This window comes from Ascidia mentula, chromosome 4 (genome assembly GCF_947561715.1).
Source record: "Ascidia mentula chromosome 4, kaAscMent1.1, whole genome shotgun sequence".
Taxonomy (NCBI): domain Eukaryota; kingdom Metazoa; phylum Chordata; class Ascidiacea; order Phlebobranchia; family Ascidiidae; genus Ascidia; species Ascidia mentula.
The window spans coordinates 3928765-3955929 of NC_138569.1; the positions used below are offsets into that span (position 1 = coordinate 3928765).

Here is a 27165-nt window from a genome sequence, read left to right on the forward strand (position 1 = left end):
AATAAAATACAACGTACAGCACTTACAAAGCCAACGATAGAAAGGAAATGACAAAGCCACCGGAGCGTGTGAATTGCATTTGAAAACACTACACTTCGTGTACAATGGCGATAATAAGGTGGCAGCTGGTGACGTAACATCATTGCTGTTTTGCCAACATTTATTGTAATTATTACCAATCCTCGAAGCATCTGATAATGATTTAAAACAAAGCTTTTAAATTACAGTTTTATTCAAAATTGAACGATTTTAGTTGCAATTCGTTGGTCTAAATTTCTTTGAAAACTTTGTCTAAAATGTTGCATTCTGCTGTGTTTTTTACCAGGAAGTTGGACGGTGCACATCTCCAGACTGTCTGTGATGAAATGTTTCTACCTCAGTTTGCCAATTCTTTCCTTGTGTGGTTCTGACGGTGCGTTCTTGATGCATTCCTTGTGAAGAAAGTTCATCACATAACTTGTACACTTTTCAATGATTTCTCCTTGGTATGAGTTCGAAGGTGACGATCTCTGTGGGTTTTCTGTCGAAAGTTTTTTTCGCATATTTCACATCTAAACGGTTTTTCTCCAGTATGAACACGAAAGTGCCTTGTTAGGTTTCCTTTTTCAGAAAAAGTTTTGTCACAAATGTTGCACATGTGTGTTTTCTGTCCATTGTGAGTTTGGATATGCTTTCTTAATGTATCTCTATCGGAAAAAGATTGATCGCATATGATGCACTTGTGTGATTTCTCTTCATTGTGAGTTTGCATATGCTTTCTTAATCTGTCCTTTTCTGGAAAAGGTTTATCACATATGATGCACATGAACGGTTTTTCTCCTGTATGGATTTTCTTGTGTGTCTTTAGATGATCTATACGGGAGAATCTCTTCAAGCAAATCTCACATTGGTAAGGTCTCTCGCCAGTGTGTAACCGAAAGTGCGTTCTTAGACTACTTTTGTTAGTAAAAGATTTATCACATATGATGCACTTGAACGGTTTTTCTCCTGTATGGATTTTTTTGTGTGTCTTTAGATGATCTTTACGGGAGAATCTCTTTGAGCAAATCTCACATTGGTAAGGTCTCTCGCCAGTGTGTGACCGAAAGTGCGTTCTCAGAAAACATTTGTAAGTAAAAGATTTATCACATATGATGCACTTGAACGGTTTTTCTCCTGTATGGATTTTCTTGTGTGTCTTTAGATGATATTTACGGGAGAATCTCTTTGAGCAAATCTCACATTGGTAAGGTCTCTCGCCTGTGTGTGACCGAAAGTGCGTTCTTAGACTACATTTGTAAGTAAAAGATTGATCACATATGATGCACTTGAACGGTATTTCTCCTGCATGGATCTGGTGTGTCTTTAGATAATATTTACAGGAAAATCTTTTTGAGCAAAACTCACATTGTTGTGATCTCTCGCCAGTGTGTGACCGAAAGTGCGTTCTTAGAGTACATTTGTAAGTAAAAGATTGATCACATATGATGCACTTGAAGGGCTTTTCTCCTGCATGGATCTTGTGTGTCTTTAGATGATCTTTACGGGAAAATCTCTTTGAGCAAAACTCACATTGGTGTGGTCTCTCGACAGTGTGTGACGGAGAATGAAGGCGACTTTGCATGTGTATTTTTAGATTCCACTTGTAAGCAAAAGATTGATCACATATATCGCACTTGAACGGCTTTTCTCCAGTATGAACACGAAGGTGCGTTTTTAGACTGTCGTTTTCAGAAAAAGATTTATCACATACGTTGCACTTGAACGGTTTTTCACCAGTATGGATTTTATTGTGTTTCTTCAAATTGCTTTTACGGTAAAATCTCTTTGAGCAAAACGTACATTGGTATGGTCTCTCGCCAGTATGAACACGAAAGTGCACTTTTAGCCTGCATGATGAAGTAAAAGTTTTTTCACATACGTTGCAGCGGAATGCAGTTTGTCTCATGTGGAAATGAGAATGCTTCCTCAGGAATTTTTGACTGGTAAACAATTGTTCACAAACATTGCAACGAAAACAATCTGTTGTCGTTTGAATTTCCATTATGGGCTTTTAATTGTTTCACGTCATTGGAACAAGCTCATATTTTCAGACCACATACAATCAGACCCTGCTGTCTGTGTTTATTAGCATAATTCCAAAATTAGAAAAGTACCCATGCTAAATTAAGCCTTTAAGGTAAAAATAAATATTCAAATACCCTAAAATTAACGAATGCACATCACAAAAATTACTATTCAAGCGAATCAACCATTTCCTATAGAAATCCTATTTGATTAAGGCATTTAACATAGGATCTCACGTAAGGTCTATTTGTTGTGTTTCTCAACCTGATTTCAGTTGAATAACTGATGCAAACGCTACACAAAAGTTATTTATTATATCATGATCAGTTTTGAATACACCTTTAACACGCGCAAGTACACCAACGCGAAACTAAGTGAATTGAAGACGCCCACATCGCTCATACAGAACTTAACAGAACCGAATCACAAAACCAAAGAGCTGAGCTGAGCTGAGCTGAGCTGAGCTGAGCTGAGCTGAGCTGCCCCAAAACGCACACGAAACGTACCATTATTTAAACCGAAGAGAAACAAAGCGATCGATAGTTGTGAAAACAAGGGCGATCCAAGAACCAACGGTCAGCGATCAGTTAACAAAAGACAGACACATACACAAAACAATGAGGAACGTAGTGTTGCGACCTATATGCCAAATGTTGATGCCTTTATGTGAAATATGAGCCTCAAACTGGGTCTTAACAATATTATTTTTGGTCGATGAGAAATCTTATTTAATTAACGCATTTGACATAAAATCGCACATGAAATCTAATTGTTGTGTTTTCATAACCTGACTTTAATTAAAGGATACTTAAAGACGACCCTTAACGTCTTAAATTGTAAACTGACTTAAATTGAAACTTGATGCAAACACTCCACCAATTTATTTACCATGAACAATTTTGGATACGAAATTAACACACGCAATGATACCAACGCCAAACTGAGTGAATTTTATGCCCAAAAGCTCAGACATAATTGAACAGAACCAAAAGCACTACCATTAACACTACTCATGCACAGCAAGCTACACATACATTATATAAAGCGGTGAACAAAGCAAACTAACAGGCAACGATGATAAAAGAAAGCTAAGGACAGCGGAGATCAAAGAAAGGGCGGTTACTGAAAGACAATAAAGGACAGTCACATGGGAAAACTTAACATCTCTAGGCGACCAAACCAAACACTTTTAAACCAGCTACTAAATCACTTGGGATTAATATGACGCTAAAGTGGCTGGGAAATCTTATCACACAAAGGACGCAAATCACGTGAGTGTTTGTGACCAGTTGTTCATGATATGCTGGAGGCATATTGCGTAATTAAGTAACAAGAACACTGCAATTTTGCAAAAATATTTAACGACTAAAGGTGACAAAAGATACTATTCAAGCGAATCAACCAGTTACAATATTTTGAATCCAGATTAGTTTCGCTGATTTTGTCTCAATTTGTCCAACCTGTATTGTTGGTTATAAACGAAAAAACTTATTTTTCTTACAATACAAGCCTAACTAACTTCAATCCCTAAGGCATTTCAGTAACAACATTTACAGTCCAACTTCTAAACCATGAAAAGCAGCAATTGTTAACGTTTGGGCCTATCGCCAGTTATCAAAACTTTGGACGCGGATTACTCGGCTACCTTATGATGTAGCTGCATGAATTTTTTTTCACACTTTTTACATTATAGGCTGACCTTTCTAACGATACATAAAAAAGCATATTCATATTCGGTTATGAATATGATATATATACTATGCCATACCTGTGAGTAAACATCAATTACCGCTAAAATCCTTCGGACACATATTTTTTTACGTCCATTGTATCTAACAATTAAACTTTTACCCGAAAAAAAACGCGAGCAGTACAAAATTTTCGGAACAAAAACACTTTTCTATGTTTCGCGCTCGCCACGAACAAATTTCGACCAAAAAAACCTTGCACAAACGATTGCCGCTGAAATCCTGTTTATAAAGCAACCATACACACCCCTGTTATCGAACTAAATCAACTTTGCCTTCTAATAAAACACGAGCCTTCTTTAGTTATACCAGCCATAGGCTGAAAATCATTCATCCGTATCAATGAATGTGCCAATTAGGGAAAAAATACATACGTAGACAAGTCGAGTGAGACTCGCTGTTTTCCTCTCTCTCACATGTTTGGCGAAAAATAACATGTTTGTAACTCATTTTCTTGAAAGTAAACCAACAGCACAAACAAATGTTTAGTAGTTTGCACGTCATATACAAAGGTTTATTTTTGCAACAAGAAACTTTTTGGTGTCCTTATACGCCAAATACGTTCCCGGCAAACTATACCCGACTTGTCTACGTAAGTCTAAGAGAGAGAGAGAGAGAGAGACGAGAAAAAAGCGAGTCTTACCTGACTTGTCTACGTAAGTATTTTTTCCGCCAATCAGAGTCATAGAAAATCATGAACTTTGGTAACAATTACATAACCAGTTTAAATCCGCGGTCCTTTATTACAAGTTGAGTTCAGTGACGTTTTTTTTGGTTTCAGTTGTTTAGTTCGACCACTTTATATACTACTTACAAACAACGCACAGAATCGGGTCCCAAACAATAGCTCGTTTAGCTAGGCGACACTTTCAATTGTCTCTTGTGTCTCTTGGCTTGTCTGATTCTTGTCCCCCTGTCTCTCTCTCTCTCTCTCTCTCTCTATGGTTACATGATGAATTTTAACGGGATATATAGCCAGAGAGAGTGCAGTTAATTGGGTTCAGGTAAAAGGAACACTACTTTAAGAAATGACGTTAGTGAAGGTTATGACAAGATTGGTGCAGAACGTTTTAATGAGGTGGACGGAGCGCTACTTATGTCATCTAGAATGAATGATGAATGTTCGTTCGTTTTAATCGAGTTGACGTGACTTTGGAAAGTGCCCGTGGCTAATTGTAACAGGTTGGTGTCGGGACAAAGCAATTGCGTGTTAAACAATAGCATCACGATACTGGGAACTGTTCTTTAACATTACATGATAGATGCATAGGTAACACTTTTCGAAACATTTTACAAGTGCTTACCCTATGATTTCGAGGAAGAGTTACTAAAAACAAACCATACGCGACGAAGCTTTATTTTATAAAACAGGGAAAATCGTTATTTGCAACGGTTAATGAACCCATTGGATTTCGGTATAAAGTTAAGAATCAAAATAACGTCATGTTTATTTATGTTAAGTAGCTTCCAGTCTAAATTGCTTTTCACGTTGGCACAAACGGAACAAAGTAACTTTACCATTTTCTTCATCATGAGATTCTTGATATTGTTGAAACATTGTTTGACTGCAGAGAACCGAAACTGTGTTTCTGCAGTGCAACTATCTTTATTGCGTTTGTCGCGGGTCACTTGTTATTTGTTTCGCATTATTAATTTCGTGTTATTATTTCTATAGTTTCGCATTTTGAAGAACAATGTCAGAATATAAACACGAATTTCTTCTTTTATATTATTTCCATTTCTGTGAAGTTGTTTGTGCCGAAAAGGTTTTTCCCTTCTCCGAGATTTTTCACCAGTGTGATGTAAGCTGTGCGTTTTTGATGCAAGCGGGTACTTCGAGCAATTTCTAACGACCAATACGAGACGTCATAACAGCAGCCTTCAGTTGCGTAAAATCTGACATTTTCGATCTCAGTCGTCTGATCAATCAGTAGCACAAGTCATGTTTCCTGACTAACTTTTCTCACACAACTGAAACGCCAGACGGAACCATGCAGCCAGAAGGAGTTTGGATTTCCTTCAAAACTCCCACAGCTTTCTGGTATTCTGCTGAACAACATTCATTTTTTTAACACTTCAAACACCTTCGTGATCCTTTGCATGCAGTTATTATGTCTCGGGATCGCGCCCTATTGCACGCAGGGAGTTTGTTAATTTATTCACGTTGTATAATTATTTGATATTAACTGCTTCAGACACTGACGGGCGTTTAAATGCAGCCCCCACCCGACATTGCAACGTGCCCTTCTATTAAATCAATAAGTCTGTTCATGGAGACGAATTTAGTACTTTACAACAAGAACACACATAGCAGGCTTATATTCAGTTCTGGTAGCAAATCGAAAACCTACCAAAATTGCAAATAATTAGCAGTATTTTTATTTATCGCAGTATTTTTATTTTACTGTGTTTTCTTTCATTAACTTAATTTATTAGAGGCTTAAAATTACACACAATATATCGATGTCACTTTTATACAATGTTTCTTTCAAAGCGAGGTTTGTTTTGTTGGCGTTTCTTCGTCAGGTAAATATCCACCGTTTTCGTGAACAGTGCTAAATTTGTTAGAGACACTGTAATCTAGATCTTTTGTTCCATTTTTGGACGCGTGTTCCATATCGCGATGCGCGTCGCCGTTGTTAGTCGGTTCAGTTACTGGCTTTGGTTTTCCAGGTGGAAAAGCCAACTTCAACAAACCCATCATCGGCCATTCGACACACACAGCCAGAATGAATCCGGTTCCAAATGCGATGACCAATGTCCCTGTAATGTGATTTGTGTTCGTTGTTAAAATTGTGATGGGAAAGTCTTGTTTTGGGTACATTACAATATGGGCAATTGGCGCTGAGGTATTTCAACTCAAAAGGATATTTAATACTCAAAGTCATACTAATGGATTTCTGGTATGTGTAAAAAATTTCATTTTATCCAACAAATCCTTCAGTTATCTTTTGTGCAATTCACTCTGTCCAATAAAGCAAGTTTAAAAATTCATTTTTACTTGTTCTACTGACTTTAACCCCGCTCTGCCCAAGTGATTTTTCAATTTGAACGCTTATAGCTGTAGAAGTAATTTCACTGTAGAGCAACTGATACATGCCTAATCGCACAAGCTATGGTTCGGAATTGTTTAGAGTTTCATATAGGCATCAACTCATTGTACGACCGTGTTGGTCGCCGTGAAAATAGCATTACTCCACCGTTGGCATTTTTTTCCCAACATGCATTAGGAACAACAGTCTTTCTTTACGGTTTAGGTTTGCCACATTTCACGTCCACATTTCACGTTCTCCATTTTAAACTGTTTGCGCCATAAATTATTGCACCTCTGTACTCAAACCAAGCGTTACCATCGCCAATAAACCCATATTTGGCCTTAACCACATGATGTTTAGCAAATATTTAGTTTATTTTGCACCGCCATCAGCGGTCTTATACGGTATTGCCATGTTCATAAGCAAACACGTGATTGGCATTGACAGCAATCAACACTGTGTAGTTTTAGCACATGACTTTTCTGATGCCTAATATCTGAACCCATGTACAACGGGTAAACAATCTAAAATTTGGTTTTGTATTGGTGGAAAGCAAAGGTACAACCAGCAACACAATGCACAAATATTTGATCCTTATCAGGGGTTGTCGAAAATTAAACAAAGGCAAAGTTTATTTAATTAGCACCGGGATGATGCAACGGTTTGAAAATAGCATTTGCTTACTTCTCCCTTTATACAATGGCTTGTTTGTGCCTGTGAATTCCAGTCGCATAGCCTATCGACTGCTTGCTGTGTGGATATGTGGATGTGATCAAAAACAATTGGCCTAGGCTAGCAATGGAATTTTTCAATTGTTGTAAGAAAGTAGCAGCTTGTATGTTGGAGTTGTACCCTTCTGAATTTAGGCATAATATTCTTTAACAGGCAAGGGAAAAAGTTACGTGTCATATTTTGATATGCTATAACGTAAGGAGTCAACTTCTTTCACCACACGTTCTTTCACAAGGTCATAATCAAACTTTTATGTCATATTGCATACTGATACTGCCGGGCACCAACGTAAAAGGCCTGAATTGTAAATGGATAGCTTTCTGCTGCAATCACATTCTCACATTCTAAACAATTGCATTGTGTTCACTATTTATTAATCACAAACTAATAGGTCCCGAAAAATTTGCATTCATACAGTGTTACACAATTTAATCCTGCATTAGAAAAGGTCATAGTTTTTGGAATTACAAATTTAATAAAACTGCTGCCAAGTTACACAAAGTTTGTCTCATAGAGAGGTTTGTTTCGTTGGCTCTTCTTCGGGCAAATAACCACCGTTTTCATGAGATTTGCTCAACTTTGCAGGAAATCCGTTTGCCAAATTTGTCGTTCCGTTTTTGGTGACGTGTTCGATATCGTGGTGCGAGTAACCGTTGCTATTTGGTTTAGTTACCGGCTTTGGTTTTCCAGGTGGAAAAGCCAACTTCAACAAACCCATCATCGGCCATTCGACACACACAGCCAGAATGAACCCGGTTCCAAATGCGATGACCAACGTCCCTGTAATATAATTTGCGTCCGTTGTTACATTTGTGATGGAAAAGTCTTTTGGGTTACATTACAATATGGGCAATTGGCGCTGAGGTATTTCAATTGAAAAAGATATTTAATACTCAAAGTAATACAAATGGATTTCTGGTTTGTGTAATAAAAAGCTACTTGTATCTTGTAAACGGATATTGTTGAACGAGGCATTGCTTAAAACCTGTATACTTCATTGTTAAATCAGTTTTCATTGTTTTTGCATCAATATACAAAAGTGTACCCAGATAGAAGAACACGACGTTGACGGTGGAGAAATGCAGCGGAGTTTCTTGTATGGCAACAAACCAGGTCAACACCAGAAAGTGAGTTATATAGGCTGAGTAAGTGAGGCGACTTAGAGGAGCAAATGCCGACCAATCCAAAAAGGACGTAATGGGACCTAACACAAAAGAGAAATTCCAATAGGGAACAAAAGAAAACAACAGTTAAGTCCGATATATTACCTCCGTATCCACTAACACAAGCGATTACAACCCAGGACAAGCAAACTGCCCACATCGGACGTGCGAATGTTTCGAAGAAAGTGCTCAGTCCTGCACTCAGCAACGTCCTGTCCCTTACTTGTGGCCAGAGTCCGTACATAATAGCGCATGATATTACTCCAGCCGTAACCCAGCCAAAGAGTACGAATGCCTGTGGACAAGACACGATTTTTTTATATCAATGAATTCAAAGTTGTTAGGTTTTAAGTATTCGACCTGCTAGCGGTCATCAGTGCAGCTATACAGGTGACATGATTTTAAGTGAATAAAATACCTTTAAAATTCAGAAGAAATTATACATTCTGTGTTAGATTACTATTATTGTTGTCAGGTAATAAAGCCTTTACATATTCTAGAGTACAAAACATGGACAAACTCTTATTCAAAATCCGTAATCTTTGAAAATTTGTTAGGTGGCGACATGCAAACATCCACAAACACACAAATGTTATCCACAATACCAACCCAATGCATTTTGATCTTTCCCTTGTACTCGTAAATGATGTAGCCGGTCAGCATTCCTATGATGTAAACGGCGATACGACACCAAGGTAGGGCGTATGTGTCCGTCTGGAACTTGTCTGAGTATGACAACTCAAAAGTAGCACTGCTGTTTATCAAGAATCTGTAGAAACTTTAAGACACAAACCATAAAAAAATAAAGCATTTTCAAGACTTTGTGTATAGGCTATACTAGTTACGGTAAGTTTCATTTATCGAAAAATAAGCGGTGCAAGTTTGCTTTAACACAAGTGCGTAAAGTTACATTGAGATTGGAGGTGGTGTTCAACTGTTTTCGAGTTAAAATCGACTGCACTTTTTGCGAAAGTGTGGTAAAGTGAAGGTAACTGCTATAAATTATTATATCAACTGAAACTTACACAGAAGTTTGTAGGCCAAAGTAAACAGGGATCGGTTGTAGATTACTGAAATAGGTCAACAATCCAGTAATCAGCATGCAGCTCATAATGATGAAGACACTGAGCACGGTGCCAACAAGTTTGGATCTGAAATATGATGGAGCGGGGTTTTAATATGACCAAATTATTTTAAAAATTGCCGTTTTTGCGGTGGTAAGTCCATTGAAAATAAAGGTACAGTTACATTCATGCAAAGAACCTACTTGTACAAAGCCAGGAGAAATATGGGTGAGAGAATATAAAACTGCATGTCGCACGCCAAATACCATCCGATGGCGTAGCACTGAAATGCAATTAGTTTTTTTGAAATTGGTTTTAACATGGGTCAGTAAATCTTCCACGTTTTTAATAAGTATACTTTAAACTATCTTCCAATTACGCTATGATATTTATTTACGAGACTCGATGCTTGTAAATGCTAGCGATATTCCATATTGGTTTAACCGTATGTGCACGCAGCACCAACGATGTCAAACCCAGGACAGGACTGTGAGGTGATCTATGAGGCAACGCGCCTAAAAGGGAAAACGCTTACGTAGTTTGTCGTTGGATAAAAGTTGTTGATGTAAAGCAGGTTGCTGTACCAATAATCTTGACATTGGGAAATTGTTCCGTCCGCCACTCTTTCCCAGTAAGGCCCGCTTCCGCAGTAATAATACAAACCAACAGAAAATAGAATGCCGAAAGCGTATGCCGGTGTCAACCTGTAACGGAGACATTGTTAAATTTAAAAAGAGTAAATTCCAAAAATGGCAATACGCAGTTAGTAACGCTATATATATCGTTTACTTCGCGGGAATGCGCTAAAGATTTTCGCCTTTTTTTTGTTATGTTATTTGTTATTGTATTGTTGCGGTAACGAAAGCAATTAGAAACGAGCTATGCGATTTCTGCTTTATCTGATTTTTGCCTGTTTTTCGAAAACAGTCTTACATTCAAAATAATTTACCATCCCGTAATTTAAAACAGATTATTCTGTGCACGAATTACAGCCATTACATTTTTTTACTGATGTATGGGCCGGGGCCAAACAAGTATTGCCAATCGCCAGCCATAATTAACACAACCTAATTAAAGAATTGGGCATTTAGTGACAAAAAGAGAAACGTTAAGAAATTCACCTGAGGTAGCGCTGCAGATACATCAAAGGTATATTTATGTGCCCATGTGTTTTATTTAAATGTTTAATGCCCAAGTAGGCGACCAGCAGTCCGCTCAGAAAGAAAAATGTGTCCACGGAATAAACTCCATTAATGATAGGCATGAGGGTCGGGCTGTTCTCCACTATTCTGCGCACCTGTGATAAGTTGTCTGCAAAGCAATTTTTCACGTGAGATATCACATGATATTTCATTCTAAATTTAGTTCGGCGTTTGTTTGACGTTACAAGTCGTTACAACATATAGATTCCAAAACAATCTTCATCGTATAATTAAAATGATGGCGTTTCTTTCAAAAAGCTAACAATGAATGATGACACGTATTTTTAATCTTTCAAGGAAAACTTACCAATTCCGTACATAAACATCATATAACCGTGACCCATAACAACCCAAGTCATGCTGAAAACTCTCATTCCATCAAGAGTAGGAATCGTGCCTGGGCGCTTTTTCAAGTCCAGAATTTTCTTTCCGTTTGAAATGGCAGAAAAGCATAGCATAATCTTCACTGCAAATCAAAGCGAGTTTAGTATAAAGTGGAGTGTTGTAGTACAAAAAGCAATAAAGGAATGTTTACAAACCTCCGGTCGACTTTGTCATTTGTTCAGGTGTTACTTGATCGTTAGTTTTGGTTTTTACTCTTAAAAACCCGTCGACCGCCGTCCCTATGGCTACAAGTGTCAAGAAAAATGCACCTACGCATCTGCAAAGATTTGTGGGTTCGAAAATAAATCAATTTGGTTTGTTTTGGAATATTTAAAGATACTTTTTGTAAATAGACATTGTTAAAATATAACCTAGCGTTTTCTTGCAAAATTAAAGAATTGAAATTAAACAACCTTTTGAAACCAAAAATATCTTGCGAAAATTGAAAATTTTTACTTTACTATCTCTCGACGGTCTAATATCGTACGTTGTCGGACGTTGTTTTAGGTTTGCCATAAACGTTTGTGTTATAGATTATATTCTTACACTCCGACAATAGAGGCAGTAGAGAGCTGTCGAATTTCGGTTTCCGGACAATTGACGTGTTGAAGGAAGTTGGGAAGACCGTAGAATTCCTCCAAAATGGCACGAACCGAATCCTCTGAGCAAACATCGGGAAAACACGAGGCGAGGGTTATGTCGATGGGGTAACTGACGGGGTATGGCTGAAAATAATGGACCAGATGTTGAAAACCCTAAGTGCGCTCCATCGAAGCAAACAGTGTGATGCACATTTTAGATGTGATGAAATTCGTCCAGTTCTAAAGGTTTTTTAAAGCAAACATAGACACAATATTTAAGGTTCTGCAATGCACCCAGCGCTAAACAATAATTGGGGATAAACAAACTGTGGTTATTGTGACGTAATGCCTCCGTAACGACAATATAATATTTATCCGAAAAGTACCGTAAAAAGTTGTACTGTATAAAAAATCTTCAGCTGTAGAAACCTTATTGTCAGATCGCAAAAGAACTTACCTCATATCTGAAACCCAGGAAGCTGTTACACCATCTCCCTCTGATCGTTCTGTTCCTGGCGCTTCGACATTCGCGGAAATGACCGGTCCACCTCACGTTACCTTCCAATATACCGCTTTCCGGTACAGCCCAAGCGTCAAACACTGCAGACGCGAACATGTAAGTAACTAATTTATTTAGGCAATTTGAAATAGACTGGCAAACACTTTTGGGTCTGGCCGTATGGCAGACGAAACGTCGGAAGAATACAGTAAGTTAGATTTATGCAAGAAGATCAGTCTATTTTCAATTGTAACATGCCTGACAGCAATAGTAGTAATACTTATTTAGGCAATTTAATTGTTGAATAGAGAAAAATGAACAAATATAAAGACCCAGGTACCGGCTAGTCCACAGTTCTAGAAGTATACCCCTGATGCATATTTTCAAGTTTGTGATAACTTACTTTTGAGAGCATAAAGTTGAAACTGAGCCGCATCGCGACTGACGATATCAATCGCCTCCAAACACTGGTCCATGTTTGCTCGATCGCTACGGGCCGTCCCAAAATTATATTCCTTGCGCTTGGCATTTACGGCAGCCCTTAGGAAAATAACATATTATCTGGTCAGTTACCTCATAAAAAAATTTTCAAACAGCCATTAGCTAATGTAATATCCAGATCTCATTCAATTTTTTCCTTGTTGTTAGTTCACCTTTTGAGCGCTAAAAGAAACTCGTCAAAGTCCCTTCCAGGAGATTTCAAATCTTTTGTAAATCTTCTCAGGTCAGCCAGACGCTGCTCCTCTTGCGTTTCGTCTTTCACATCGGACAAGCTTTGTCGGTAAAAGTTTTCCAAAATAACTTCTCGTTCGGTGGGTAATATCGAAGGATGACCACCGTCGCCTTGACAGCAACCGGCAACGAACATCAGAACAAAGATAAATGAATAAAAATGCAGTCGCATTATGGTTGACATAGCCTTTATATTTGGCCAGAGCAAGTGTCTATTTCGGACGAAGAAAGGTTTACATGTTTAGCTGGTGGGTGAATTTTAATTGTATTACTGACTTTCCATCGACAAATAACTTTTCAACTTTGTTCGTTTGGTTGCTAAAACTCAGGCACTTTATTCTCATTTGTTCCTATTTTACTTTGCGTGTCTTTCTCTGTTTTTATGTCAGTCGAGCATTTATAATCTGAACCTCTTACTCCAAATCTACTCATTCAGTAATTACTCCCACCGATCGTGAGATGAATCAAAACATAAATCCTAAAATATGTTCCGGTACATGATTTTTTTATGTTTCAATGCTACAACTGCAAGTACAAACAAAATTTTACCATATATGGGGTGCTTGGCAATAATTGTGTGCATCACGTAACTGGCAATAATCGCGCAAGCTACGGTTACAACTTTTATAACGTTACTTCAGATGAGTTAACGTCATCGCGCCAGTCTTGCTTTTTTCTTGTATTTCCCTCAATGTTTATTCTGTATGAGGAAACTCTCAATTTTCTGTGTACGTGGAACATTTCGCGTCAGCGACACCAATCCACATTGCTTACGTCAAAACTATTGCACCTCTGAACGCAACACCCGGTACTTTGAATCGTCAACCCTTTTACGGTGTTGATAACATGACGAATAGCAAATATTTATAGCTTTATGTCACCATTCCGCCGGCGTCGAAGGTCTTATACGGTATTGCTTTGCTTATGGCAAACACTAAATGGTCTCAGATTGTTTGACAATGTCAGCAATTCACTGCTTGTTTTTCATATAATCCCAACCAAGCAACATTGATAGCAGCATGCAGACGTTATTCTACCAACACAACATACAGACATTTAGAGTAAGATTTATAATATTACTTTCAAACTGAATTTACGAAGGAATGATGTATAATGTTTACTGCAATAATGGTAAGTAGGGAGTTGAACAAGAGGGCAAAGCTAAATGGAGAATTACATCACTGCTCAAATATTTGCTTTCAATCGTGCGGTGGTTGCACGCTAAATAGAAGCAAAGTTCACTAATTTGGACCGTGTTGTAGGGTAATAATGCTCGATAAAACAACGGTTTAATTTTTTTTATTCTCCAGCGTTTGACAATGTATCACTTATTATTGTTCAGATTATTATCGTTACCACAATTTAACACGAAGGAATTTAATGCGAAAATAATTTGCAAAATACAGATTTATTTTAAAAACATTAAATGATACAAAAATCAGTACAGTTGTATGGATTTTGATCACTGTGGCAAGGACTGCGAAAAAAATACATTCCTCTTCCAATGCGAAACATTTTTGAAACACCAGAAATTAAAAATTAACCTTTTTTACCAGGAATGCCACTTCTGCCTCGTTTTGGTTCAAAATCAAGTTCTCCCCACAACGTATTCACAATGACATACAAACTAATTTCGTGGCATATTAGTGGAAACTAGAAAATGCATAATTCAATTTCGTACTTGTCATGGAAACAAGGATTTGAATAGTTTTGCTTGTGGCGTCTTGTTCATTGCCCGACTAACCACGTGCGGGCAATCTATCTTCGACAGTACCAATTTCGTACAGTTTCCACTCGATCCACATTTTTTAGATCGGACGGTACAGGAAACGTTATTTGGAACTTCCAAGTCTCTTCATACAAGCTTGTGCCCAACCTCTTACAGACGATTTAAAGCATGGATCCCGGACGCTGTATACCAGAACGTTCACAAGACTACAACAAATTCGACATGGTTAGGTGTTCAAACACAGCTTAAACACTCAATCGCCAATTAGTTTATATAAGAGCTGTGGTAATGTGCCAGAGCAACTAGTATTTTTATTACGTTACCGTTTAGTCACATGGTCGCATAGCTTTTGAATTACCTGTTGGCCATGCTGAGGTAAACACACACCAAATAAGGTAACGAAACGCTACTGCAATCCAAGTAGTTGACGTATGAAAGGATTGCCACGATCACAACAGGCACTGCAAAAAAACTACTAGTGAAAACAAATATCAAAACTACAGTGTTTGATTTCATTACTTACAGAGCGTCACAGTGAATCCCAGCTGCATAATGGCCACAGTTTTGAGAATTGTCAGCTCTTTTCGCAGTTGCCTTGATTGCGACTCGTCGTTTGTGTTCTTCCGGAGCTTGCTTCCTTTTCTTAGTCGACGGAATCCCACTACTCCCGTAACCGTTGTGCAAGCTAGCTGTTCACACGCAAAAATATGTAAACACGCACTCACTTGGCCATAGTTGTAAATACGCTCGTGAAAGTGGTTAATTGAAATGGTGGATAACATAATTGCTTGATGAAAAATCAGGCTCACAAGATAAAAATAACTTACACAAAGCTCACACTTACCATAAACAGGTAAGGAATACCCGTTGAGATAACAAGTAGGACTCCTGCTGCGATTTTTGAATCCGTGTCCCCAGATTTCGATAACGAGATGGAAAAAATAAAGCTTGTGTGGTAGTAGGTGAACACTAGTGCCCCAGGCACCCACACTGCGCAAAACATGATCAAACTTATTCGATATCCAAAACAGATAAAGTACTGCTGAAAGGGACAACTGCTGAAACAATAATCTTACTTGTACCACATTTTTTTAAATTAAACGTTAAATTAAACGTAATCCAAGAAAAAGCACGTTTAAACGGTGCGAAATTTGAATAAAAGAACACGTAACATGGCAACCGTCATGTCCGAACGCTAATACTGTGCTGTCACTACACCAGCAAATGCAGGATCTTTTATAAACTTCTTACCGGCACAGTTCTTGTCAATTATGAAAGTAAATGTAAGCGTAGTGGTAAACGTATCAGCTTATCAGAAGCTACAGAAGCCATGTCCAACTCAGTGGGTGCAAATTTTAGGGCTTTTTAGGCGTGCAAGGGCATCAAAGTATAAAATATAACTGAAGAAAAAACGATCACCCGGCCGTACATGGCAGCGTAGCGGTGATCAAGGCGCACGTCCATACGACTGTTAAACCAATCACAGCCCTCCATTCGCTCTGCATGCTGTACCGTATCGGCCAGTTGACGGCATAGAGGCGTTGAATAGACAGGTAAGCGAGGTGGTAGAGAGAGGAGGAGAACGACCCGAAGTAGAAAATTCCGCCAGCAATCGCCTTTCCCGATCCTTGGAACTCCAACTGACGTTGATCGATTTCCTCCGGTGTGGAATCGAACGTCCATGCGAAGTTGTACATTCCGATGCAAAGAATTTGCACTCCTGTTCGAGTAGCGATAAACGTGTGTGGTTTGACATTATTGTTGTCATTTGAAAGAAGAATGGAAACATTTCTTTCAAATAAATAACTGTATCTTATACTGTATCTTGGAATTTAAAAACCGTAACTGTAATTTGGCTGCGAAGCCTGTTGTAAACCTAACGTATCTTGCAAAAAGCAAGGTCTACGCTTTAAATTGTGTCACACACCTAACTGTAAATATGAAAAAAAATTTCTTGCGAAATAAAAAATACGATGCATTAAATGCGAATTAAGACCAATAAGAAAACCGAGATATATTACTGGTAAATATAATTAACTCGAAACGCAGTTATACCTGTTAGCAGATCAGCAACCGCCAGAGAGGCCTTGATTCTGTCAAATAAGTTCCGTTTCTCTTTACCCAGCGAGCTCGCAATCACCAGCAAGTTACCGCATATTATGAGCATAGCTAGAATCGCCGCAAGCGCGACGAAAAACCCAACTCCTACCATATTGCATTGTTCACAATCCCACAACCTTGTCCCGGAGCAGTTCCTTACGGTCGAAGATGAGCAGAAAGGGGGAAACCCGCAAAGTTTTGTTCTGTTTGTATCGAGTGCTTTATAAAATCCAGGTGAATTGACCGTTGAGTTAGCTATGGACGACGAGTTGCTTGCTTTCATGCTGGTGTTAAGCGATGGGGTAAAACGAATGCCACGCTCTACAAGATAAGGTATGAGCCATTCTGGAGCACTGGAATAACGGACGGCAACAAGTTGTCTGATCCCGTCTTCGTAGTCGTAAGTCATTATGTTTTTGCTCGGTAATTTTGGTAATATCTCAGAAGCTGTAGAGGTAAAACAGGTACATTGTTATCACACTTGTCCTGCATGGCGATAACTTTCTTACTAAGCAACTTGCATTAACGATATATGTTTTCTTTATGGAGGTCGACTGTACAGATCTAATCGTATCAACAGTCATTTTTCTCGAAAATTGATTAAATTTTTGTGAACGTTTAACATTTTGAAGCAAATAAAACAGCCACAAACTTGTAGCGGGCGACAGAAACCTGCCAAGTCACTGTGAGTCGAAAGAGAACGTTTCTCGCAAACTGGGCTAAGTGTGGTAATTTTCACAGTGTGACGATATTCCAACCGCAGGAGCTTCACCGCTGAGAGTAAATCCCACACATTAATGCACGGAATCTTGTTCGGTCTCTGCCTGTTATCTTTACCTTACCTACGCATTAAAGGTGGTTACAATGCTAAGCATGTGAATACCGGAAAAGCAATTAACATTGAAGTTACCCACGCTCACGTGTCCAATACGCTAATAGAACAAGCTACATATCTTAATATGGTTATGCAACGAACTGCATGAGCAACAGTTGAAAAATTTAAAACTTGATTTTGTAACGTAGATATAGCGTAAAGACTTTGCGTTTTAAATACTCGAAAGCGTATAGTACAGGCTTCCATCAACGAACTCACAAACCAACCCAAATCGCTACAACAGACTGTACTGCAATACCTCACCACACCGAAACACAATTTTTTTATAGAAATGCCGGCACTTCCACAGCGTAGCAAAAGGAGTTGACGGCCCGAGGCTAAAGAAACATATTCTTCCACAAACATCCGATAAACAAATTGGGCCAAGAGTTCCACTGCCTCTTACGAAACTACGTCACCACAGTTGTGCAAAGCATTCACCACCAAGAATGTAAAATGTTAAAGCCCTTACCTTAGCTGGCAGTATCAAAGATACATGTTAAATAAACAGTTTGTCCGTCGTAATTGTTAAATTACAAACCTGTTTAACGCAAACAGTTGCACGAATCTTTCGCCAATAAATACGATTTTTAAGTCTCGAAGAAAAAAAGAAATTACAGAGGTCCACATGTGCACACAATATGACATAAAATTGAACTTGAACAGTCAGCGTGAGACAAACACGTACGGATATGCAAATATTATGCGGTTGAAAAAATCCCAAACACAAAACAGCAGTTACGATCCAATTATTTCGTGTCAGCACTTCGGGGCTCATCGTGTGTTAAAATTAGATATGAAACGCAACGAAGGTTTAAGGACTTGGAAACGGAGAAAGGAGCGTCTGTAAGCACCGAAATGCAAAGGATTTCCAAAAGCTTTTTGAGCCTAAGTTTTATTGGACAAAACTGCAATAAAGTAATAAATGGGATTTTGTTGATGCTCAGTCAAAATTTGCCAAAATCATTTAGAAGACAATACGCGTGAGATAACAATCTAGCAACCCACACTGGTGCTTACCTAGTAAAAAATCCGTGAAAATATACTTTGTGGTATAGTTATTATTTAAGCTTGCACAAAACAAACGTGTTGCGCCCAGTGTATGCAAATGGGTCAATTCAATAAAAGGATGCCAATACCGGAAACACAAAAGTGAAGCATGGTGGTTTGCGACAAAAAATGTATTGCAAAAGCACACCATAATTTTCTGTGGCATCGCAAACAAGCTGGATTTGTCACTTTTCCCGACAAGTGGGAGTGAGATCTGAAAAATCTTAATGTGATCAAAATATACGAGAGCTGAGATCGCCGAGTATAAAAGACCAGTGCAGTGTGGAGGCCAGTGCAGTGTGGAGATCCTGCCTTGTAACACTTCTGTCTTCAAACGCTGTTGACGTGTGCGATGGAATGTCGTTTTCTCGGAGTCGAAAGTCCGCTTCCAGCACCACTTGCTTGCGTTCGAGTTCCCGAAGGCTGTTGTGACGACGACCTGGGTAATAGGGGTGACATACGAAGTATTTCCATTACCGATGACCGAAAACTTGCATCTCGGGCGCTGTAAACTATCACGTTCACCAAGCTGAAAAAAAAACATTGTTTAGCAATCCTTGGTACACGAATGTCAAAGTTTGCTTGTACATTGTTGTATTTAGACCTACCGCCCTTAACTGACTGCAAGAGGAAATTTAGTTGCTATTTAGACCAAACTTTACCTTTAAGAAGTTTAAAATTGTTTTTTTTAATGACCTCACGCCTTCAAATATCCGGATAGGCGAATAATGTTTTGGATTTTACTGTTGTAGGGATATATGATTAACAATTAAATGCATGACATATTGCTCCCTGATTCTGTACACACAAGAAGCTATACAAACAACCCGGAATACCTGTTTGACATGCTCACGTAAAAACAAACGAGATAAGGAAGCGATATGTCTTCGCAATCCAACAACCCAGTATAGGACATCATAGTTGCAACCAGAACTGGGACTGTAAAAAAATACACATCAACCATACGCATAACAACGAACTAGTCATAATCAAGGATTCCTTACCCAAAGTTACCGTAAATCCCAATTGCATGAAGGCCACTGTTCTAAAAAGTTGTCTTTCTTTTCGGTGGTTTTTGTGCGTGGCCGTCGCAATCCTTCCTTCACTGCGTTGCAAACGGCGACTGGATCTCACTTTCCGGTGGCCAAGTACGGCAGTCAGCACAGACAACAACGTCTAAACGATAAAGATCGTATAATAAATAAAGTTAGATCGTTATGATAGTATCAATATAGAAGAGTTTGATACCAAACACTCCCTGTACACAAACAATTGTACAATCGTGGCGTGGAAACGCAAATTTCATTAGCTCAATATTAACCTAGTCATGGGAAAGGTCCCATTTTAAACAAACTTGTGCTTTGTCGTATTCGAATTCCTTAAAATTGTTAATGGCGGTATTATCTTGTTGTAATTTTGCTGGTTATAAACTGAATGTTACTCACCATTAGCAGGTAAGGGACAAGAATCATGACCACAGGTATCACCATCGCTTCGGCAAACCTTTGCACAGTCGGTTGAATGTCTGATATGGCGACGTTGTAGAGAAAGATTGTGTGAATATACGAGAACTTAAACACATCAGGAAACCAAACTGCGGACGGAACAGAATTGTCATTCAAAGGGAAATACACATTTCATGAAAATTTAGCTTGCAGTATAAGCAGTATTGGACTTAAGTCCAACAATTTCATGTGTTTAATTTGGTCCAGGTTATCTGATAGTTTCTGGTTTATGGACAATGTATTGGCGAGTGGAGACCAAGCTTATACATATAGCGAAATAAGAAGAATTACAACCTAACATAAGTTAAATAAAACAGAAATACATACGTGGCACAGTCGCGGTGATAATCGCCGTTAACCAAACGACAGCAAGTCCAACATAAATGACTTTCACACCCTGCAACTTGTAACGCATCGGCCGCCAGATAGCGTACAAGCGCTGTATGCCAAGAAACACGAGGTGGTAGAGCGATGACGTAAACCCGAGAAGGTAAAAGATTCCGCCGGCGATTGCCCGGGGAGATCCGCGGAGAGATAATTGTCTTTGATCAAGTTGGTTTGCGGTGGAGTTGATCGTCCAACTGAAGTTGTACATCGCCACACATAGAATTTCCAAACCTGTGATATGTAATAAACCGTTTGTCAGGATAAATTTATTGCACGTAACAGATCGACAGCACCCTAATACAAAAACTAAATGGCTAGAATTCGGGGGATATTTGTAGGCTTGTTTATTTGTTTCTTGGAAAAATAAACCTTCTTTATCCCAACTGCTATTTTGTTCAATCTCACTTGATCACTTACGTACCTGTAAGCACGTCCGCAACGGCTAATGAAAACTTAATCTTGGAGAAGAAATCGCTGCCGGTCTGGCCGTTTTTCTTCACCACACTTGCAATCACCAAAGCGTTTCCTAAAATTATCAACAATGCCAGGAGCACTGCAATGGAAGCGAACATAGCTGCCCCAACCATGTCACACTCTTCGCACTGCGACAAAATTGTGTCTGAACATTTTTCCGCTGCCGCCGTGGAACAAAATCCAGGAAAGCCGCAAAGTTTTGAAGAGTTGTAAAATTTATCCAAACTTGCGACTGTGTAATTGTTACCATAGCTACTAGTTTGCAGATGTTGTATTGTCGTGTATTCCCAGGCCGTTGTATTAAAATCCGTACGGGTAGATTTGACCATTTCGGTTGAGTTGAAACTATTGGTTTCTGATGCAGGCGACCTGACAAACGAACCGAAGCTCAGCGGAGATAACATTGGCTCCATGACTACAGGTTCATGATGTACTAGTTCAGCTAACTGCGGCGGAGGCTTCCATAACATTGGCTGGCGATCTTGTATAGCGTGGTGATGTTGGTCTTCAACAGGGACCGTTATCACTTGTAGCACCTGAGGTACTGCCTCAAAGAAGCCGATCGGCATTTCATCTACAAACAATTGTTGGCCTGAACCTTCGTTGATTTGATGAGAAGATGCAGAACCCTCTGGGACACTTTGCACAGGAATTTCGTGAAAAGGAGGGAGAACTTGAAACGGTTGTGCTTCGATCGGTGGTGGGAGAAAATGTACCTGCGCTTCGAACACATGTAACACAGGACGCTGCATTGGCGGCGGATGATTTGCGAATGGAGAACCCGATCCTTCCGGAATGGCTCGGAATAAGCTAAATGGAAGTGGGTCCAACATTATTGGTTGAATATCAGGCATCGCCGATCCTTCCAGCACAATTTGTTCAAATGGGGCCATTTCCCCAGAGCTGTCAAAACCGCGCCAACTTTCCGTTACTGTTTCGGTTGGGCTTCCAGCAAAGGCATTTGACATCGAAGTGATCAAATTTGTTGAGATGATATTTTGCGTCGCTGTTGTTGAAATCAGATTTTCGCGGGAACTGACTGGTTCTGGAGGTAGCGAGGTGAATGAAGTAAAGATTGGAACGTTCGGAGAAGCCATTTCAAGAGCGATTGCATCTCGGTCCGTTTGCTGGGACAAATCATTTGCATTTAACCCAGACATGATAAAAAATTTTAATACGAAACTGCTTTATGGTAAGAAATTTTCCATCACTCTGTTTGAAACAAACACAGAAAATATCGGATAACCATATTTGTGAAGAACTGCAGATCCTTTCAAAAAATTATTCTTGTACCTGGGGTGAATACGAGTCCACAAATAAAACTTATTACAACGATTTTGTAATTGTTTCCACCTTTCGGAAAAAATCCGAACTGAAGCTTTGCAATAAAATTCTTGTTTTTAAACTGTTTGTCACTGAACAACCTCAAGTCAACAGGGTGTGTACGCCGAACCAACCGAATTTAATACTGCACAAAAATACCGCAAAAAGATTACCAAATTGTATCTAAAAAGGTTTTCGATCACACAGAATGATGATATAAGCGAGGAACAATCTTTTTCTGATCTTATCTCCTCCTAAGGTTTTTTCCGTCGAGGAAATGAAACCGCCAAGTATAAGGGAGAAACAATCTCCCAGTGACTCGACTAAATTGGAAAATTCACGAAAACATTTGAATGTCAGCCCGTCAACTCCGTAAATGTTTTATGAGTTATCGAGTTCCTGTCTATGTGGCTCCATTAAACATCGCACCAGCTGAATATAAAACCGATGTTGTGTTGTGTCCTTGTTATACTGTATGGCCTGTTGACAATGAAGTATTCGTCGTACAAAATCTTTTCACTTTAGCAACTTTGTCTGACTATCACTGTTGTGTTGTCTGGCGACTTTACTTGTTGTAAACAAACTAATAATCCTCCATTTTATCCGTGAGACGTCGCACGGACAATTTCTCAACCATTCATCCTTCAACGCTAATCACATAATTACCTTGCAAGCGCGCCAAGTAGTTCTGCCAGCCGATAATCCTTGGGGATCTCCTTCGCCACTTCAGATACATTTGACTGCGAGGCAATTTAAATAATTGTTTTCATTGTTTATTTACAGCCAAATGAGAGCTGTTTTTACTTTAATGTGTCGCCACACATAAAAACGGTTTATCAACAGATTGTGGTGCTACAATAGTAATTTGTAAACCAATATGGACTGTCCAAATTCATAATATTAACGGTCACGGGGCAATCAACCTACTGTAACGCCTAAGGCATAAAACTATTTGGCCTGTGGCAAATATAACAGATGTAAAGACTGTCAGCAAATAATCAACCATCAAGTATCAAGATTACGCCTTGAAGTCTTGTTCTTCACAGAGCACAATACTGAGGTGAAAAAATAAAGTTTTCAAAAATATTTTGTAAACACGTTGTCACTGCGTGTTAATTAACTGAATTATGGTATTGTGTATGTAGTTTGTTAAACTGCTGTGATTGATCACCAATGCCGCTTGCTATAAATGTACCGTATTTGTTTTCTGTTGTTCCTGATACAATTTGTTTGGTACACAACCGCGGTGCTCCAGGGTGGCTGTCTCCTTTCGTAAAAAAAAAAATTCTACCGGACGTTTGTCAGTATCAGAGGCAGTTCGGCCCACATGCGGAAATTCAGCCGTGAAATGGTTTGCAAGCGAGATGCGTCGAGCTGTGAAGAACTAACAGACCGTGACGAGGGAGTTTCGGAGACCAATTTACGTGATTGCGCAAAACGCGATTCACACAAAATTGAAATGGCGGCAACAGATAATTTATTGCAATTTTGAGTTCTGTTCTTATACATCATAATTACCAAGGTATCTGACTTTTGAGGGTTTGGATTTCAGTTTATTGCTCACTTGAAAACGTTTGCTTTTATTTGCCAACCTACTTCATAAGGCTAATGTTTCCATTACTTCTCGAATTTTGTGCGTATTTTGCTTTTTGAAAAGCCAAAAACTAGTCAACTTTAGCTGGTAAACGCTCGGATTTGTTCGGGTTTTAGGCGAATTTCGGAGGTGTGTAGCGGGCCTTGTGACACGTAAGCACAGCGCAAATTCATCGCAAAGTATGCTATGCTAATGTGTGATAAAACTACACAAACTTACGCAATGCAGAAGTTAAAAATCCGTATTAGGCAATATGAAGCAAATCAAGAAAAATATAATAAAACACAGAGTTATTTGCATATTAAAACCCATAGAGTATTTTTAAATTTCGGTAACGATCCACTAAGTTAGTACAAAACTGACGCTCCGCCAACTTACAAATAACTACTACACCCCTTCCTAGCGCATCCTAAACATGTACCATGATTTTGCTTGCCATACTATAACAGATTCCGTAACACTTGTTGTCACATCGCCCAAGAATGCTTTGGCCAGCAATAGCGCTCCTATTTACCACACCGTCACCAATATAGTTTGGTTCGTGTTTCTTGCATAGCAAATTCCACCACTCCCAGCAAATATTGCGACACGAGGCAAAAAATTAGCTTTTGGTTTTATAAACATTTCATAAACAAGTCGAGGGATTCAAAAGTGAGCACTACAAACAAAGTATGGAAATATACCGTGCACGGCACTGGCTACAGATACTAGCAAAGCAAAACAGAGTAGTTTTTCAAAATCTGTGTGATCATGCATGATTGTGACCCGGCTACATGCTATTAAAGAAAGGCTGGTTTTTATCCAGTATGTCGTCCATTTGTTTTAACGGACAACGATCTGAACATAGCTTCACTTGTCTGATTTCTCTCCAGTGTGCTGTTTTCGCATGTGGGTTCTTCGAGAGCTTGCGTATCTAAAAGCTTTATTACATATGTCGCACTTAAGCGGTTTTTCTCCAGTATGAATTCTAGAGTGTTCAACCAGAACGTTTTTTAGCCGAAAGTTTTTTTCGCAAATGTCGCATTTGAATGGTTTTTCTCCGGTGTGGATTCGAACATGTCTGTCCACATCGCTTTTGCAAATAAACTTCTTTGGACAAAGATGACATTTGTATGATTTCTTTCCGCTATGACATATATAGTGCATCCTCAGGTCGCTTGGACGGCCAAAAGCCTTATCACATATGTTGCACTTGTAAGGTTTCTCTCCTTTATGTATGTTAACATGTAAGTCACGACCTCGCTTGTGCAGAAATGATTTTTCGCATATATCGCATTTGTATGGTTTTTCTCCAGTGTGGATTTGAATGTGAGTATCAAGACTGCTTTTCTTGGTAAACGCTTTCGAGCACAGGTGACATTTGTACGGTTTCTCTCCAGTGTGATTACGAAAATGCACTTGCAGAATACAAGCTTGAGTAAAAGCTTTATCACATATCGTGCACTTGTATGGTTTTTCTCCAGTATGGGTTCGAAAATGCGCTTTCAGAATAGATGAAAGAGCAAAGGCCTTTTCACATATCTTGCACTTGAATCGTTTTTCTCCAGTATGTGTAAGAAAATGCGTTTTCCGTGCTTCTTTTGTGTGGAAAGACTTTTCGCATGTATCACATTTAAATGGCCTTTCTCCGGTGTGGAATCGAACATGCACTTTTAGTTTTGACTGGTTCATAAGCGTCTTTTTACAAATATCGCATTGAGGGCCATCTGCTTTTGTTTTACGATTTTTCATTTCTGTTCCACGCTGTTTTACAAGTTGCTTGCTTGTGTGAATTCCTTGTTTCCTGGTAACACTTTTGGTGTAGCACCTTGCAAAACTACTGCCTGTGATTAAAATTTTTATGCAAAAAAGAAAAATTGATATGCAATGTGTTCCTAATTTTTACTGATATGGATATACAGATATATATTTCGCAAATAGAGTCATTTTATCTATACAGTTAAATAATCTGTTTGAATAAGCGTCACTGCCAATGTCTATTTGGCGAAATATACATAAAGGTAAAAACAATGCTATTTGGTTATTTGCATGTAAGTAATTGATAAGAAATCAACTTCCCAGTCTTTGTCGGCTCTAAACCTAACCGCAGATTCCAACAGCTAAAGTTTACTTGTATTGCTTGAGGTCGGGGCATGTTGCCGTTTTTCTCCAAATATCAATTCAACTTCAATCCGCTCAACACCAAGAATCATCTAACGCCATAATATTTACTGTTAACTATCCGTAAATTACCCTTTTTTGCCGCTATTGACATTTTCAAATCTATGTTCTGTTGTGTTATGCAGCGAGAGACACAAAATAAGTTTCTGATAAAATACGGCGGTTTTTCGAATTGGAAACACTACAGACAGGTCTTTCTCCCAAGCGCGCCCATGGATCACATTTTATATCAAGATACATGTCAAACACGAGTGTTACAAACCTTAACTTTTGTTGTTGTTTTATAATTTTGAGTACCTTAAATTTTAGTTGCACACGGCATACAACAGCTGCACTTTGCTTAATGTTACAGACACAATTTCGTGCAGAAGTGTAGACACTAACTCATAATCAATAAATTCATTGGTAGCCTACCCTAAGGCTACTATACTGCACCATTCTTATAGCTTTCTACTACTAAAATGTGCGTGTTACACAATGTTAAAGTTTAGTGCTAAACATTCACTGTAAGAGTCCGTACTAAACATTAACATGTACTGTATCTCGACTTTCTGTGCCATATCAAACACCAAAGAAAGTCTCCATATCTTTCCCTTTCACCACGTTGTGAAGTGTACAGCAGTGCATACAGTACCGCTTTTTTCTTTCGTTCACACAGTTTCCTGCCCTAGGCTCACAAAGAGTGGTGCTGCTTGGTAGACTAAATGGCGTCGGTTTAATAAATAAATAGAGGATACAATACGGGTCAGTTAAGAACGACCAGCCTACTCGCCCCCATATTGG

General features: G+C 38.9%; 4 protein-coding genes across 4 annotated transcripts; all 4 read right to left on the reverse strand.

Moving 5' to 3' along the window:
* Positions 1-26519, reverse strand: LOC145899411 (uncharacterized). Its single transcript, XM_082988174.1, has 4 exons — positions 25210-26519; positions 6026-6038; positions 1623-1860; positions 1-1268 (listed from the first exon to the last, which is right to left on the reverse strand). The coding sequence occupies exons 1-4, from the start codon at positions 25951-25953 to the stop codon at positions 449-451; spliced, it is 1815 nt and encodes a 604-aa protein (XP_082844300.1). The 5' UTR covers positions 25954-26519; the 3' UTR covers positions 1-448.
* On the reverse strand, positions 8070-13358 carry LOC145899703 (O-acyltransferase like protein-like). The gene is made up of 13 exons (XM_082988598.1): positions 13108-13358; positions 12858-12994; positions 12413-12555; positions 11921-12099; positions 11530-11651; positions 11298-11456; positions 10910-11099; positions 10324-10492; positions 9992-10071; positions 9334-9502; positions 8830-9019; positions 8607-8765; positions 8070-8341 (listed from the first exon to the last, which is right to left on the reverse strand). Exons 1-13 carry the CDS (start codon positions 13356-13358, stop codon positions 8070-8072), a joined length of 2220 nt encoding a protein of 739 aa, XP_082844724.1.
* On the reverse strand, positions 15019-17424 carry LOC145899704 (trace amine-associated receptor 8b-like). Its single transcript, XM_082988599.1, has 6 exons — positions 16971-17424; positions 16345-16635; positions 15760-15905; positions 15439-15604; positions 15274-15376; positions 15019-15121 (listed from the first exon to the last, which is right to left on the reverse strand). The coding sequence occupies exons 1-6, from the start codon at positions 17422-17424 to the stop codon at positions 15019-15021; spliced, it is 1263 nt and encodes a 420-aa protein (XP_082844725.1).
* LOC145899705 (uncharacterized) lies at positions 19270-22465 on the reverse strand. Its single transcript, XM_082988600.1, has 6 exons — positions 21253-22465; positions 20772-21062; positions 20385-20533; positions 19944-20115; positions 19776-19878; positions 19270-19468 (listed from the first exon to the last, which is right to left on the reverse strand). Exons 1-6 carry the CDS (start codon positions 22463-22465, stop codon positions 19270-19272), a joined length of 2127 nt encoding a protein of 708 aa, XP_082844726.1.
* Positions 26520-27165: the final 646 nt, after the last annotated feature.

What these genes read in the sequence shown, in the direction of transcription:
- LOC145899703 (XM_082988598.1), bottom strand. Translation starts at nt 13,358, where the DNA reads ATGCGACTGCATTTTTATTCATTTATCTTTGTTCTGATGTTCGTTGCC. An exon ending in TCAACTTTATGCTCTCAAAA is followed by an intron (nt 12,556 to 12,857) that starts GTAAGTTATCAC and finishes TCGCGTCTGCAG; the next exon opens with TGTTTGACGCTTGGGCTGTA. An exon ending in ACTGCCTCTATTGTCGGAGT is followed by an intron (nt 11,652 to 11,920) that starts GTAAGAATATAA and finishes AAATCTTTGCAG; the next exon opens with ATGCGTAGGTGCATTTTTCT.
- LOC145899705 (XM_082988600.1), bottom strand. Translation starts at nt 22,465, where the DNA reads ATGTCTGGGTTAAATGCAAATGATTTGTCCCAGCAAACGGACCGAGAT. An exon ending in GGGATTTACGGTAACTTTGG is followed by an intron (nt 19,879 to 19,943) that starts GTAAGGAATCCT and finishes ATTTTTTTACAG; the next exon opens with TCCCAGTTCTGGTTGCAACT. An exon ending in TACGTGAGCATGTCAAACAG is followed by an intron (nt 19,469 to 19,775) that starts GTATTCCGGGTT and finishes TTTTTTTTTCAG; the next exon opens with CTTGGTGAACGTGATAGTTT.
- LOC145899411 (XM_082988174.1), bottom strand. Translation starts at nt 25,953, where the DNA reads ATGAAAAATCGTAAAACAAAAGCAGATGGCCCTCAATGCGATATTTGT. An exon ending in GATCAATCTTTTGCTTACAA is followed by an intron (nt 1,269 to 1,622) that starts GTGGAATCTAAA and finishes TTACAAATGTAG; the next exon opens with TCTAAGAACGCACTTTCGGT.
- LOC145899704 (XM_082988599.1), bottom strand. Translation starts at nt 17,424, where the DNA reads ATGACTTACGACTACGAAGACGGGATCAGACAACTTGTTGCCGTCCGT. An exon ending in GGTTGCTGATCTGCTAACAG is followed by an intron (nt 16,636 to 16,970) that starts GTATAACTGCGT and finishes CTACTCGAACAG; the next exon opens with GAGTGCAAATTCTTTGCATC. An exon ending in GTATTCCTTACCTGTTTATG is followed by an intron (nt 15,605 to 15,759) that starts GTAAGTGTGAGC and finishes GCGTGTGAACAG; the next exon opens with CTAGCTTGCACAACGGTTAC.